A 15,442-nucleotide genomic window follows, 5' to 3' on the forward strand; every position below is an offset into this window, starting at 1 on the left:
GGCATAAAAATCGATATTTGTCTGTTTTAGAACACAACGTGACCATCATTCCAGCATTATCATCTCAGAAAGAGGCAGACTAAAAAATTGTGTGGCTAAAATCCTCCATGTCATGAGCCCAAAGTCTAATTCAGGGCTTAAACTTAAAGCACCCTATCATATATAAAAAAGGATTAGGAAGTGTGATACTTAAGTCTGTGCTACCCAACTATTGTTTTGTTTTCATGTATTTGTTTCAGAATTCCCATCTTCCACTTTTATTATTTTTTGTCTTTTAAGCCCAGAACTCTCAAGTATTCAGCAGCTGCCAGAGCCTCAACAGTGTAAGCAGTGATGGTGGTGGCAGTGGAATGCCTAGCTTTCCTTCTGGGACCAGCAGTGGAGGGGCACCCTCGCGGAGGCAGTCTTACATTCCATACCGGGACTCCGTGTTGACCTGGCTGCTGAAGGACAGCCTTGGAGGCAACTCCCAAACCATCATGGTTGCCAGTGAGTGGAATGCTGGAGTTGGTTCTGTGTTGGGGCTAGTGCTCTGCCACAGGGAAGGGGACATGCTCACCCATTTCATCAAGGGTCTCTCATACAGCATGGATGATAGCAGTAAGGCAAATGGTTATGGGCTGGGTCGGAGAGCTTGGTGTGTTTTTGAACTTTCTCCTTTTACCTCAGCTGTATCTCCTGCACACACTAGCTACAGTGAGACCATGAGCACACTGAGATATGCAGCCAATGCCAAGAACATCATCAACAAGCCTCGGGTAAATGAGGTGAGATCTTCATCTGAAGTCCTGGTCTGGTTTATTTTACACAAAGTTCTCGTTTTTTCTCTCTCACCGATTTCTTTCCGTACTCACCCCAGTTTGTCAGACTTGTTCCCCAAATGATAAGGGAGTGAAATCCTTCCAGTGGTCATACCCTTCTCTTATATCTCTATTGACTTCATTTGTAACTTTTATGAATAATTAATTTTAGATGTTCCTCTAAATAGTATACCATTGCTACTCTAAGAAAGGTCATTTAAAAGTTTCTGTCTTTACTGCTTTTATCTTGAGTTTATGTTGATATATGCTTGTATTTCTTTTTCTATGCAAATTCAGTGACTTCTGTTTTGGACTAAAAGAGGTATATAGTGAATTCATTTGTTTTGAAAGCTGAATAAAATTCCTTTCATGCTTTGCGATTTCAGTGAACAGTTCCAGGGCAGGGATCACAAACTGGTGACCAGACTGCTATAGCCCATCTGTGGACTGTTTCAAAAGGCTGTGTAATTAGGCAGGTACTAAGTTTAGTCACAGTACAGGAAGATTAGCACCTGCTACCTATACATGCCCTGGCATTTTTGTTACCTATCTGACCTCCTGCTCTAAGGCTGTGATTCTCAAACTTTAGTGTCATCTGGAGGGTTAAACCACAGCTGGGCCCCAGTCCTCAAGGGTTTCTCAATTTGTAGGAGTTGGTTGGGGGCAGAACTTGCATTTCTAATAAATTCTTAGGTGAAGTTGATGCTGATTCTGGGACCACACTTTGAGAAGACTGCCCCAGAAGGTCCTCCAAAGGAGTAACTCACTTCTTCCAAGCAAATTACATGTAGCATCTCACAGCCCTTTGGGGCCTGATATCAGTCAGCAGTGACTGAGGTCTCTGTGTTTCAGGATGCAAACGTAAAGCTCATCAGAGAACTCAGGGAAGAGATTAGAAGACTGAAAGCCATGCTGCTGAGCTTCGAACTGGTAGGCCACTATTCAGAACTTGTCTATATTCAGGAGGCCCTTTTCTTCTGCATAGAATCTGAGCCCTGCTTTGTTTTGTGTTCTCAGTTAAGTGACGCTTGTAGAGCAGGGGCAGGAGCAAAGACAGATGGGTATTGCTATGATTACCTGTGTAGTTTCACATGGGATGGGCATCCTCTCACTACATCTCTGTTGTCCAAAGGGCATTTGCCTAAATGGCTCTTATTCTCTGTGTGGGCAGATACAGGGAATGGGGCCTTCCAGGAAAATTTCTTTGAATTCTTCTGTGTACCATTCTGTGCCCAAATACTTATGCTTCTGATTTGTTTCTGATTTGAATGATATTGTCTTTCCTTCCTTTATCTGCCTGCACCTTATCTTCCTTCAAAGAGTAAGGGTGGGGGACTCACAAAGTACATCTCTCTCTTTGTGCAGAGAAACTTCAGTTCATTGAATGAGGAAAAGGATGAAAATCTGAAAGAGCTGGTTCTGCAGAATGAATTGAAGGTGAGTGTGTTAGGTAGATTCATTTGAGCTTTACATCATTCTGGGAGCAGGTCTGATTTCCTTCCATCATTTCTGGGCCAGGGCTGCTCCTTCATCAGGACAGAGAGGTTCTGTCTCGTTTAGAGACAGTTTTTGCTTCCATTGAGCCTTGAGTGGAGGATTTGTTTATCTGAAGGGCTGGTGACCAGCTTTCTGAATTGGTTTTGTTCTTTTGAAGGTTCATGGTAACTTCCTTTGGATAGTGACAGTAGCTTAGAAAATAAAATTTATTTTCCAGTCAGTAAATCAACCAAATAGGTGCTCAGCATGATACTGCAGGAGATACAAAGAAGTCCCTGCCCTCAAGTGGCTTATGGTCTAGTTGGAAACACATTTATAGAATTATTAAGTGTAATAAACTATATGAGTTAGATGAAAGAGTTTAGAGAAGGAAGAAATCATGATGGCTTAGAATTTTCAGTGCAGGCATTACGTTGCTAGAGCTGAAAGTCAGAAAACTTGAACTAGACCTTGAAGAATTGATACTGTTTGTTGATAGGTGGAAGGGGTAAGGAATTTTGGGTGAGGTAGGGATAACAGGCAAAGCTATGGAACTGTGGGAGGCCATGCGGAAGCATACAGTGTGAGAAAGACTGAGCAGGCTGGAACAGGTGCTCATGGTAGAGAGTAGTTGAAGTAAGATTAGGGCCAGTTTAGGAGGTTTGAACTAGGCATAACAGGATTGATCATAGCTTTCTGAACCAGGCTGGTGATATAAAAAAGTATAGTGGGGAAATTAAAATGACAGTTGTATGTAGGAAGGGAAGACTGGAAGCAGAGAGACCAACAAGGAAAGACACTGCTGTCATGACCCTGTGAGGGCGAGGATAAGGCATTTTGGGAGATTAGATTAAGTGGTGATTTCCAGAGACATTTAAAAGGAAGAAATTTAGTGACAGGTTAGATTTAGATCCTGCAACCAAATGTCCCAATTTCCAGGAATTTTTTTTTTTTTTTTTTTTTGCATCATTTTATCTGTATTAAAGTATCCTGGGTATGTCAACATTTGTTACCCAAACTAAACTTTAGGACTGCATCACATATCCAGGAATTTCTCAAAAATTCTATGTTGAACCATATGTTTTGATTTTTGGTTCAGAAAGTAGCATCCTTTATATATAAGAGATGAAGTAGAAGAGTCAATCATTCCAGGCTTATTGGAATTTTTGCATTATACAAACCAACAGAACTGGACTTGAATCTGCCACTGTTGGCCTTATGACCTTAGGCAGTGTAGAAGTCGATGATGAGAGCTCGCCAGAGGGGAGGCACCTCCAGGTTGCTGTGCCAGGTTGGCCAAACCGTAAGCCAGAATGACCTGCCACTCGCCTCTGCCAGCTCCCAATTTAACTCAGCCATATACGGGTAGCCTGTGGTTTTCAAACTTCAACTCAGTTACTATAACATTAAAAATGATGTTTTTAGGTACATAAAATACCTTCACCTAAATTTGGCATATTTTTGTTTTTCTTAAGTATTTCATTTGAGAGAAGTATTTAGCTGACCCCAGTTTCTTTTCCTGGGTTCCTCAGTTCTTCCATTCCCAGGATAAGTTTCTTCCTAGGCATCAGTTTCCACCATAAGAAAAAGACTCTGCATTCAATGTTGTTTGTTCATATTCCCCAGGTGGTCTTAACTTAAGGACTCTAAACCTTGCTATATTTATTTTTTAAATTCTGATCCTAGTACATAGAAAGCCCTCAGTATTTTATTGTTATTATGTTATTATTGTTATTTTATTATTACCTGGTCTTTCAGACCAGTTTCATATAGTCTTTATTCTCCCTGGGGAGACTTCTCTTGGTGTTTTGTGGGTCTTTGAGCCACGTACACACTTATAATACAACTCGAGGTGCTGCACCTTGAGAAAGAAGTATTAGGTTACAAAGGATTCCCATTATGGATCACATAGAAGGAGGGCGGGAGAGGGTAATTACAGCTATCTGACTAATATCCCAATCAATTTTTTAAAATAACATTTATGGCTTTGTTTCTAATTATAAAAACAATACATGCTTATTGCAGAAAACTTTAAAAATAAAACATTGAGGGGGTTTCTATTTACGAAAATGGCACTTGCTTATTGAAGAAAACTTAAAAAACAGAGTTCTCAGACAGGAGGTGCAAGAGCCTGTGTGGGGCTTTGAATAGTAACAGTGAGGAGAGTGAGAAGTAATACTGTGAGGAACTGGGCCAGGATGACATCTGACCTTTAGTCTCCCCCCCCATGCTAAGTGTCTGAGACCACCTCCTTTATCTCTGCAGATAGACCAGCTGACTAAAGACTGGACCCAGAAGTGGAATGAGTGGAAGGCCCTCATGGAGCATTACAGAGTGGACATCAACAAGAGGAGGGCTGGGGTAGTTATTGACTCCAGCCTTCCGCACCTTATGGCGTTGGAGGACGATGTGCTCAGCACAAGTGTGGTGCTCTATCACCTCAAGGTGAGCAGGCTTGTGCATATCCTCTTTTCCTGAGCCACTGGCCCCAGAGGTCAAGGAGGGAAAGCCAGGGGCAGCAGTCTGTGAATTGAGACAGATGCCACAGAATTGCCTTCAGGTTTGCCTTCAGGAAACTGAGCTAGCCAACTAATTGTGACCTGTTGTTTGGCTTTTGTGTGAATAGAGCAGAAGACTGGAAATCAGAAAAATCATTTGCTTTTCAGCTATTGCTACATTGCTCTTATGTAACTTACTTTTGTTCTCTGAGGCTTACTGCTTGTATTCCTTCCTGAAGCACAGCAGTGCATTCATGGAAGTGACTACTCCTGAGCTCTACCATTGGCACTCCCGAGCTCTGCAAATACAGGTTGCTCACAGAAGGGTCTCGGAGACTGAAGAGGGAATCAAAAGATCTGAAACAGTTTTCTTACGATTTCCCACTTCATTCAACCCCCATATCAACAAAATGTGCATCTCCAACTTGTCCATTACGAGGTTTACCTGGGAAAGAGGAGAAACCAGAGAAAGTAGATATAAGAAGCTTAAAGAAAGCATGAGGGAGAGTCCAAAGAGCTCTGGGGGGCAGCAGGGCAAGGCTGACATGCAGCCACTTAGGAAAAATAGAATGAACGCCTTCCACAAAGGACCTGGCTCTCCTGGTTCTTTGTCACCTGTAGGCCAGGTCTTCATTTCTACATGAAGCAGTTTGAGAGTTTGTGACTCATGGTAAATAGTCTAAGATGCTGCCCTCATCCAAATGTTTGTCCTGCTGTAGGACAGTCTCTATGAATGGCAAAACATACTTTACATGGCCAAAATCCCTATGCTAACTGAAAATCCAATCTTCATTCTCATAATTACCCCCAGCTGACATTTAAAAGGAAGCGTTTATGTGTGATAGGTAACATTGCTGTTATCCCTGGAGAAATTAGACTCCTAATGTTACAGTGTGTATGTTAGTGAGATGTTAGCAAAGTTTATCATGTTTAGGATAAGCCCTGAGGGAAGAAATCAGGGATGGCGCCTCCTAGAAAGTTAAAGTTGCTTATTTTCTGATACAAAGAGTATAAATGATCTCATTGAAAATGTCTCAGACAGAAGGGGCTGTTACTTTAAAGCATATCTAAATACCAAAGGCTATCAAGCTTCCATTAGTCAGAACTATGGGGAGAGTTTGGAGGTCAGGAAGGGACCAGATAGATTAAAATGGTCAATTTTTAAGTAGAACTATTCAGATATAGTTATTGGATGTGGAGTGAGCAGATGAAGCTAGAAGTCAAGTGGTAGAGCTTGGAGTAGTAGCAGAGGGTTAAAGGACATAACTATGAGATTGAGTGCTAGACAGGAGACAGTAGACAGGAGATGAGTGACAGCCTCATCTGAATGTTTTCATTGCCAAGTCAGTGTACACCGGGGATGGCACTTCCTCCTTGGTGCATTTCCAGTGAACCTGGGGGAAGAGTCTTTAGTCTAGTTGTAATCCTGGCATTTCTGCATTTTATGTACCCTTCTTCCTTTTTTGCTTCTTTAGGTCCTGGTTTGGGTGATAGTATAACAGTAATGGCTTAAGATTTACTGTATTTTTATGCTTTGTTCACTTAGCTACAGACCAAAACTAGTCCCTAGCAATGCCCTGAAAGCTGTTTTCCCTTGGGTCACCTTGGGAGGAACCTTAGGTGGGAAGGGGGCAAAAGGAAGGCTGCACTGAGCACAGGTTACTGATATGCTGGACTTCATTCTTATAAGTGCCTTTGTGCCACTAACTCTCCTCATTTAAAGAGGCAGAGGGCAGCAAGAGCAGGCACCACTCAGTCTTTATTGAACAATATGCCATCAGGTTTTTTAGAACTTTCTGCCCTGCAGATCTAGAAGTTGTGATATGCTATGGCCTTTGTCCTTTGGAGGGGAATGTACCTCATCACAGGGCTGATCCTGAACCCACATGAGGAGTCTTGACCCCTTTCCCTTGATTCTGTTTGGTGGTGTTTGTAGGCCAGCATCCATTGACTTGTGTGATCCTCAGTGGCTGAGCAGAAAAGGCTGTTCTGACTGTTTGTGGCTGTGCATGTGGAGGGAGGCACAGAGCCTCAGTCATTACTTCCAGGAGTCTTCTTTCCCACAATGTGTTTTGAGGAAACTGCAGGGAACACCCCTTCTGGCTGCTGATAGTGAAGCCTATTACAGAACTCTCTGGTCACTTACAAAGCCTCACTTACTGGGGAGGTGGTATGTTGATGTTGGAAAAGCATGGGCTCAGGACCCGGAGAGACCTGAATTCTAGCCAAAGCTCTTCTATTTAGTGTGTGGACATTTTATCCCCTATCAGCTTCAGATTCCTCATCTATAAAAGGGAGATAATAATAGCTACATCTTGGATTGTTAAAGGATTAAATAAGAGATGGCTATAAAGCACTTTGCTGTGCCTGGGTCATGTGAATGGTTATTCAATAAATGAAAAGTACATATCTAAACTCAACTTCTCTTGTCATGTTGCTGCCTTCCTCAAACAGAGCGATGTTATCTTAAACAGAATTACCATAATCAAGGGTCAAAGGCCTTGTTTGTCTTCTACTAACCTCATGATTCATTTATACTAACTCCTATTTCCCCCTCTTTTCTTATACTCTCTTCCAGTCTTTTTTATTCTAGATGTGCTTTCCTCCTATTTGTGCTTTACTCTTCTTACAAACTGGTGTCCGTTAAACTTCATCTGTGGACCAAGAAGGTAAAAATCCTGTGCTTCCTTACATCTTTATAGAACACACATCTCTCTGAAGCTGATTGGACCAAACTTGGACCACATGAACCTTAACCCCTAGGAGAAAGCTATACCTCAATGCCTACTTCCTCAGACTGGAGACGCTCTTAACTGACAGCCATGACTATTCCCTACCTTCAGGCTATAAGAGTTTGCCAACACTTGTTGGACTTTGCAAAGAGCTGGTGCTGCTTTACACCCAGCCTCTCACATATTCTTTGCCCCCACCTTCTCAGAGGCTTCCTGGCTACAGAACGAGTGGCAGAACAGTCCAAACAGATGGGATTAAAGCTGAGAAGTGGTGTGGAGAAGGCTGGGATGGGTGTGGGAAGGCAGTGATAACCCTCAAAATAGGGCGACTCTCTTTGGGGGCAGGGCTGTGTCCCTTTTTATTCTCATTTAAATGGCTTCACTTTTCCCTTTAGGAGGGGACAACGAAAATAGGAAGGATTGACTCAGACCAGGAACAGGATATTGGTAAGTGACAGAGCATATGGTCTGATGCTTTGTGGCAGGTACTCATGCCTGACAGGTTTCTTCAGAGGAACCTCATGGTCTGTGAGAAGAAAGGATCTTTAACGTCGTGAGGGGGTGCTCCTTTTGTTCCTAGGTTGTGGGGCTGCAGCTGTGTGTCTGGGACACGATAGGAGACCCATATGTGGGAGGATGCAGATCTGGGTAGTTTCAGATGGTGGCACTTCCTCTCTTGTCATGATGTGAGATCTTCCAGATGTGCATTCTTATCTCATGGAAAGAATGGAGGAAGTGTTTCCCTGGGCCACGTCTCCACCCTGGTGACCCCCACCTCTTCTGTAGTCCTTCAGGGTCAGTGGATTGAGAGAGATCACTGCACTATCACCAGTGCCTGTGGGGTCGTCGTTCTGCGGCCTGCTCAGGGAGCCCGCTGCACAGTCAATGGCCGGGAGGTCACTGCCTCCTGTCGTCTGACACAAGGTAGGACTGTTTTCAGCCCTATTTATGCCAGGATGAGTGATGGACTAGCTCTGTTCTCATGGACCGGACCCAGAGGGATCAGTGGCACAGACTTTAAAGATGGAACACCCAGCCTTTGCACCCAGAGATCTAAAGATTTCCTAATGTGATCGTCTTTCCATAAACAAAGAAGGCCCAATTCCTGGGCCCCAGAATGGAGAATGACTCTGAAATTTGTCCCTGTGTTTGTTAGCTCTATGTCCTTGGGAAAATCTCTGGGCCTCAATTTTCTCATCTGTAAAATGGGGATGGTAATAACCATTGTGAAGACTAAATGAGCTAATCCATGTAATGTTGTTCTTAACAGTATTCTTGACACTTAGAAAACATCAGCATTATTACTGCCACTATTACTACTATTATTAACCTATTTAAATTCTGTCTGTCCCTCGCCTATGAAATGTTCCCTGACTATTCCTTTTGGAATTCATCTTGCTTCCCCTCTTCCTGTTTATTTCATTCATTTAATACATATGCTATGCAGTATCCAATTGATATCTACATATGTTATTGACTCAGCTAAATTATCTACTTGTTGAGGGCAGGACTTTGTCTCATAGAACCTTGCCCTGCACGTAGTGTGTCCTCAGAGCAGGAGCTGTTGATCGAATTCTCATCTGTCTCTGTCTTCGACAGGAGCAGTCATAACCCTGGGGAAAGCACAGAAGTTCCGATTCAACCACCCAGCAGAGGCTGCTGTCCTTCGACAGAGAAGGCAGGTTAGTGTGCTGTGTTTTCTACATGGCTGCTGGCCTCCCTACTTCTTTTTTGCAGGAAAGGAGTTTAAGCTTTGTCTGGTTCTGTCGGGGTGGGAAAGGGGAGTGACTGCCTCACTGTGCTTTCTTCCTTGTTCCCAGGGTGGAGAGGCTGTTGGTGGTAGTGGCTCTTTGGAGTGGCTGGACTTGGATGGAGATGTCACTGCCTCCAGGTTGGGTCTCTGTCCTTTGCTTTACAAAAAAAGGTGAGAAAGAGCTGATTGTTCTCCTGTGAAACCTACTCCTTTTGCTTCTTAGTGTATTACAACATGGAGCCAGGTATAGAGCAGATGAGTGTAACAGTCAAAGTCTGAATGAAGCCTGGTCTGTCTCAACTTGACAAGTGATTTGAAGATGCTGAGCTAGCTGCTCAGCTGATAGTTGGCAGGAAAGTGGTCTTGGCCTTCATTTATTTTCTCTATGGTATTGCAGCATTTTTTATCACTGAAGTAGTGTATCATTTGATTTTCCCTATGCTCACTTTCCTTTATCAACAAGATTTAAATGTGGTGTGTTCATAGATATCTTTGATACTGCTTTTGAACTTATCTCCCTATATACCCCTTTAAGTTCTGTCCTGCCGGTATGTGAGTTCACAGTGTGTGTGTCAGCTTGCTACCAGGACTATGGAGTCCTCTGAGTTTTTAAAGATATTGTGTAACTGAGAATCCTCTTTTTTTCTCTCTCATAACCAAGGACCCAGAATTATGCATAACAGGGGCAGTATTTCCAGGAACAATGTTAAAATATCTTGGGGTTCTTCCCTCTTATACCCACATCACTTGCATGGAGTCAGAGTTTTTTATGTGATTGATGGCAACTACTTTTCATAGTCGTTCTTCATTTCTGCATAGAATTCCCTTCCCAGTTCTAGCTGTCTTGTGGGTTTGATACTGGGAACAGTGCTATCCTTCTGTTTCTAGAGCCAAAGTGGCTACTGCCTTTGGGATTTGGTGCCTAGTGTCGGAGGGGCTGTCCAGCACTGTGAGCACGGGGATCCTGGGAGGGTTATGATAGCCCTTGGTCCCTTGGTTTCTTCAGAGGGATCCAGCTGCTCTTTCCTCAGGCCAGGAGCATTTGATGGCACCCCAAGACAGTCTTGGTAGTAAGGGATGGATGTTGAATGCAGGAGCAGAGGTGCTGTGATGCAGGGAGCATAAACAGGGGGTAGGTCCTCACGGAAGGGCTGCCTAACCGCTGAAGGATGATGTACCAGAGTTTAAGGTAGGACATTCCTAGTGTCGAGTGACTCAGGGCTCTGTGGGGTGATGAGTAAGGTGAGAGAGGTGACACAGGGTTAAGTATCAAGGCCAAGGTGGACTCAGAACTTAGGCTGGGCTTTTGTTTTGTCAGAGCGACCCGCACTCTGAATCCATGAAAGGGGGCCTTGTCTTAGGGTTTCTATTGAGAAGACATGCTGAAGATCTGTTTCTCCCAGAGTTCAGAGGTTTAATGAGAATGGTTCTGCAACTTAAAGTACCGTGGATGTTGGGGTCGGATAAATCTGCTTTAACTCCTGGCTCTACTTCAGAAAAGCTGTGTGACCTTAGGCAAGTCACTGAGTCTCTGAGTCTGTTTGCTCACCTCTAAGTAAGAATATTACCATCTTTCTCCCAGGGATCCTTGTGATATGGCTTGAAAGAGCTAGAACATGTGGAGTACTTCGCTCAGGATCTGACACCCTGTAGATCTGCTGATGGGAGGCTCTTGGGGGGAGCTGTCCAGGAATGTGCAGCCTCCCTTTTGCTCTCATGTCCTCCTGTCTCACCCCAGCTGATCGATACACCACAGAGAACACTGATCTCCTGCCTTTTTAAGGCCTTCTCAGGCTCTGTAGCCCCATGGGCACTGATGTGACCTTTCAGTAACACCAAGAATGCACCCTTTCATTCAGAGGACAGAGAGGAATTAGAGAATCGAGGCCTCTCCCACTCACTGCTTCCACTCTTCAGCACCAGCTCTAGGAGCCTGTAGGCTGTGCTGGTCCTGCTCAGCTACCGTAGCCAGCATCGTGTGCCAGCCCTGGTTGGAAGTAGGGTGATGTGGGCCTCCAGCCTGTGATTGGGCAGAGGGACTGGGGAGAGAACCTGTGAGAATGGAGAGAACTGCACATTGTCAGCTGGGTTCCCAGTCAGTTTGTGACTGTGTCTCCATGAGAGTCTCTCCTCTGCTCTTGGCGGGGGGATTGCCTCCCAAGCCTCCCCTTGTCCTAGACTTTCTTTCCCTCCTTCTACTCTCTGGAGGAGCTGTCATGGGGAGCCTGCAAAGCTGGAGCTGACTCCAGAGCCAAGGGAAGTTGGCCAGTCTACCTCCTTTTTCCCGGGCAGTAGTGATCTGGACCAGAGACGAATTTGTCCTTGAAAACTGTTCCTTGCCTGTGTCCTTGGCATTTTCCCATTTGGAATTTTGGGGGCTCAACCTTAAGTGCCCAGAGTCCGGGAGACACTCACTGCTACCACCACTACTGCTGCTTTAGTGAGCAGATTCTACTGCATTCTGCTGCAGAAGCTGTCAGACCCCAAGGCAGCTGGGAGGGCATGAAGGAGTCCTGGCAAGCAGGGTACCAGGCAGCAGCTGGGGGATGCAGGAGCCACCCAAGATGAAGGGCAGTCATCTGAGAAAGACAGAGGTCTGTGGCTGGCAGGTAACTGAAGGCTTGCCCTTGGTAATCTATCCAGACATATAGCATAAGGTTGGTATTTTCTTTTTCACCTGCTTTTTGGGAACTTGGCTGATGTGCTTAACAGAGAAGTGGTTTTCAGTCTGATGGTGTGTGGCATCTTGGGCTAATATGCATTGTTTGTAGTGATCCTCCCAGTTGTCTATTCTTGTAGGTCTTGCTGCTGCTGTGAAGGAAACTGTATTGGGTCCACAGAAGCTGATTGGCAGCTGCCACTTTCCAGGAGGAAAGATAGAGGGAGCTCTCCTCTAGGGAGAAGGAAATTGTATATCTCAAAGTTCAGGATGGCAGAGGAGGAAGCTGAATACTCTCAGGGAATTTAAAATAAAGATCCTCTCCCTGTCCCTTGCATCTGATGGTCTGGATTTTAGCCAGTTTTGTCTAAGACCCTCAGATGGGCTCGTGTTTGTAATTCAACCACGTCTGTGGTCAGACAGATTTTGGAGCAGTAGTACCAGCATGACACATATGTGTATACAATGTTTCCCATTAACTCCTTTTTCTATCCATGTAGCATTAACTGGATTTTTATTCCAATTCCTATCCCTCGCCTTTTGCCTCACATACAACAAAGGGTGTCTTTCCTCTTTTCTGTATATTCCATTGTGTGTATTTGGCCTTTTGCCCCCAGCAGTCAGGGACAGTCTTCTCCAGAGTTCACTTGCTCACGTATCTGGGCCTGTCCTAGTCCTTGGACCCACTGCAGATTGAGTCACCTCACAGCATCCTTTCCAGAGAAGAGACTGCCGTGTGTCAGTTCCCACCCACACACTGCCCCCATCCTTCTATGCACCCTCCAAGCCATCCATCCTTCACTGTCCTAAGGCAGCAATTAAGAAATCTTAATTTCTTCTGAAACAGGCAGCAAACATTCTGTAAAGGGCCAGATATTAGGTTTTGTAGTACATACAGTCTGTGCTGCAGCTACTCAGCTTTGCCAGTGCGGCACAAAAGCAGCCTGGACAATACATAAAATGAATTACATGTCTGTGCTCCAATAACACTTTATTCAGGAAAACAGGCTATGGACCCAGTTTGGCCCACAGGCTGTAGTTTGTGGGCCTCTGCTTTGATACCCTTGTGATTTCACTATGTTTACAAAGTGTAAATCTCCTAAGCAGGGAAGGCTTAGAGTGAAGCCCGTAAGGCTTAGAGCACACCTCTCAGACTGAGATGTGGCTCTAGTGTCCAATCATGGCTCCCTGGGACTAGGAAGAGAGCAAGGGAGGCTGGATTCAGGCTTTTTCTGTGAGCCTCTGGCGGATCCCCACCCTTCCCAGCCACTTGCCCTCCCATTGCCACCCTGGAGTACCCATTTAGGTGGCTCCTTCAGGGACCTTAATGACAGGGATGGAGCAACCCTGCAGAAATGGCATGTGAGGTCCTTTCTAGAAGGCCATGTGTGACCCAGAGAGAGGTTAACATGCAGAAAAGACTACATCTTCAGAGGAAGGCTCTTAATCATCCTTGGTCACACAAGGAAATTGGTGGCCGAATAAAGTATGACTGAAATTTAGAATTCTTTTAAAACTTTATATTATAGAAAATTCCAAACACACTACAAATGATGCACTCATAACTAATCTTGTTTCATTTATATCCTTATCACTTTCTCTCCCTCCTCCCTACTCGATCGAAACAAACCCTCCACATTTGCACTAGAAAATGCCTCAACATTTCTCTCTGAAAGATATGTTAGAGTCTAAAATTCTTGAACCCTATTCCAGGGCTGGTTCACTGAGAATAGCCATTGTGTGGAGACCAGCTCTCCTCTGGGTCTCTTGCCACAAGTGGTGTGTTGCATGTAGATTCTTTCTCCTCTGGATCACTGCCCACTACTACCTGAACAGAAGGTTTCTGTTTCAGGGAATGGAGATGCAGTCATAATCTCTGGATATGTACAAGAGACTTTCTATTCCTACAGTGTTTCTGGAGCTTCTGCTCTACCCTGTTTCTTTTTAAAAAATAAGACTTCTTGACTTAGCTAAAATGTTTTTTTTTAATTAAAAAAAATCAAAACTGCTTTACTTTCCTGGTTATTTTTCTTAACCAAAATGAATTTGTGTCTCTGCTAAACCCACAGTCTAAGAATATGGTAGTCTAAGGATTGTTCTTACCTCCTGCACTGTGACATCATGAGCTGCCTGTGACACCATGCCTGTGCGTCTCAAGTTGTCAGAAGTCCGAAGGCTTCTCTGCCCTGTTGAATTCAGGGGCTCTCTCAAAGGGGTTTAGATGGCTACTGGTTTGTACTGAGCTGAGTTTGCATTTCTCCTGGGTAACCCTGGCCTCTCTGTGACAGGAGAGTCCTGGAGGAGAAGAGTGACGAGGAACACCAGCCACCCAGAACTGGAGAGACGCCCCACAGGGCCCAGTTTCAGCAGCAGCAGTGCTACGTGGGGGATTTGAGGCAGCGAATCCTAGCAGGACAGATTAGAGCCAAACAGGACCTGGGATTCGACCAGGCACACATCAGCCAGCAGATTAAAGACAGTAGGTGCCCATCGCTCGTGGTGTCTGCTTCACTTTCTCATTTTTTCATTTTCAAGCTTCCCCAGCCTTCTGTGTTCTCTCCTTTGTTTTCTTTGTGATATGTCAGAATCTTTGGTATTAGGCGTTCTCTTCTGTCTTTTAGAGATCAGAGACTCTTACAAGGAGCCGGAAGCAAGAATAAGCAGGCACCTCCCTATTGCCCCTCACAGTGATGGACCCCTGCTCACCCCTTCTCATGCGCACATTTGTCCATGCTTTGCTGCCCGCCTAGCATGTGCCCACTGCTGTGCTGAGGTCTGGAGGCTTCATTCCCTTCCCCTGTGGTAAGGGGGCCCTGTTGCCCTCATCTTGCCACATCACCCCGGCCAGCTCTTTCACTCCGTACAGGTCCAGTCCTGGTCGGAAGTGTCTGAGTCCAGGCAGTTATGGGCAGGGAGGGAGGTGCTGACTTTCTCTCAGGGTGTTTTTGGTTCCCAGACCAGCGTTGGCTGCTCAGAGAAGAGACCTGGCTGGCCAGCTTGCAGCAGCAGCAACAGCAAGACTGTGTAGCAGAGAAAGAATCTGAGGCCTCTGTGCCAACTGATGCTTGGCTTCAGACAAATTCTGAGACTCAGCTGTCCCCACTGGTCCGAAGCCCGAAGAGGGTGGTGCAACTGAGGCTCCTGCGGAGACGCACTCTTCGGGCAAGAGAGCAGAACATCCGGCGGAAAAAGGTTGCCTTCCAGCTAGAGAGACTCACCAAGAAGCAGAGGCTGCTAAAGGCCCAGAAGAGACTGGAGCAGCTCAAAGCATTGTTCCAGCTCCAAGATGACCTCCCCAAGAAGCCTCCATACCAGGGCGCCAGCCTTGACGCCATGGCCCCAGGGCCTCAGTGTAGAAGCAAATCAACAAGTTGTAGCTCTTTGAGCCTGCAAAGGCTCTGCCTCCAGTACTTGCCCCAGCTGCGCAGGTACAGCCAGCGGTTGTCACTTAGATGCATTAGCCGAGGTTTATAGCCTCATTGCCCAGGCTGTGTTCTTTATTTCCCAGTACCTCAGTTTCTTTA

At 45.2% G+C, this 15,442-nt stretch overlaps 1 protein-coding gene across 5 annotated transcripts in view; it reads left to right on the forward strand.

The window, feature by feature from the left end:
• The window catches only part of STARD9 (StAR related lipid transfer domain containing 9), a 102,693-nt gene that overhangs the window by 64,986 nt on the left and 22,265 nt on the right, over positions 1-15,442 (forward strand). For all 5 annotated transcript variants that reach the window (XM_016144935.2, XM_016144938.2, XM_016144939.2 and 2 more), the window contains 11 exons: positions 280-489; positions 670-767; positions 1,653-1,730; positions 2,166-2,237; positions 4,542-4,721; positions 7,902-7,953; positions 8,293-8,430; positions 9,106-9,188; positions 9,327-9,430; positions 14,207-14,397; positions 14,875-15,346. In XM_016144935.2, the coding sequence (XP_016000421.2) occupies positions 280-489; positions 670-767; positions 1,653-1,730; positions 2,166-2,237; positions 4,542-4,721; positions 7,902-7,953; positions 8,293-8,430; positions 9,106-9,188; positions 9,327-9,430; positions 14,207-14,397; positions 14,875-15,346 (1,678 nt within the window). The remainder of the gene's footprint in view (positions 1-279; positions 490-669; positions 768-1,652; positions 1,731-2,165; positions 2,238-4,541; positions 4,722-7,901; positions 7,954-8,292; positions 8,431-9,105; positions 9,189-9,326; positions 9,431-14,206; positions 14,398-14,874; positions 15,347-15,442) is intronic.

Source organism: Rousettus aegyptiacus, unplaced genomic scaffold (assembly GCF_014176215.1).
Source record: "Rousettus aegyptiacus isolate mRouAeg1 unplaced genomic scaffold, mRouAeg1.p scaffold_m13_p_3, whole genome shotgun sequence".
Lineage (NCBI taxonomy): Eukaryota > Metazoa > Chordata > Mammalia > Chiroptera > Pteropodidae > Rousettus > Rousettus aegyptiacus.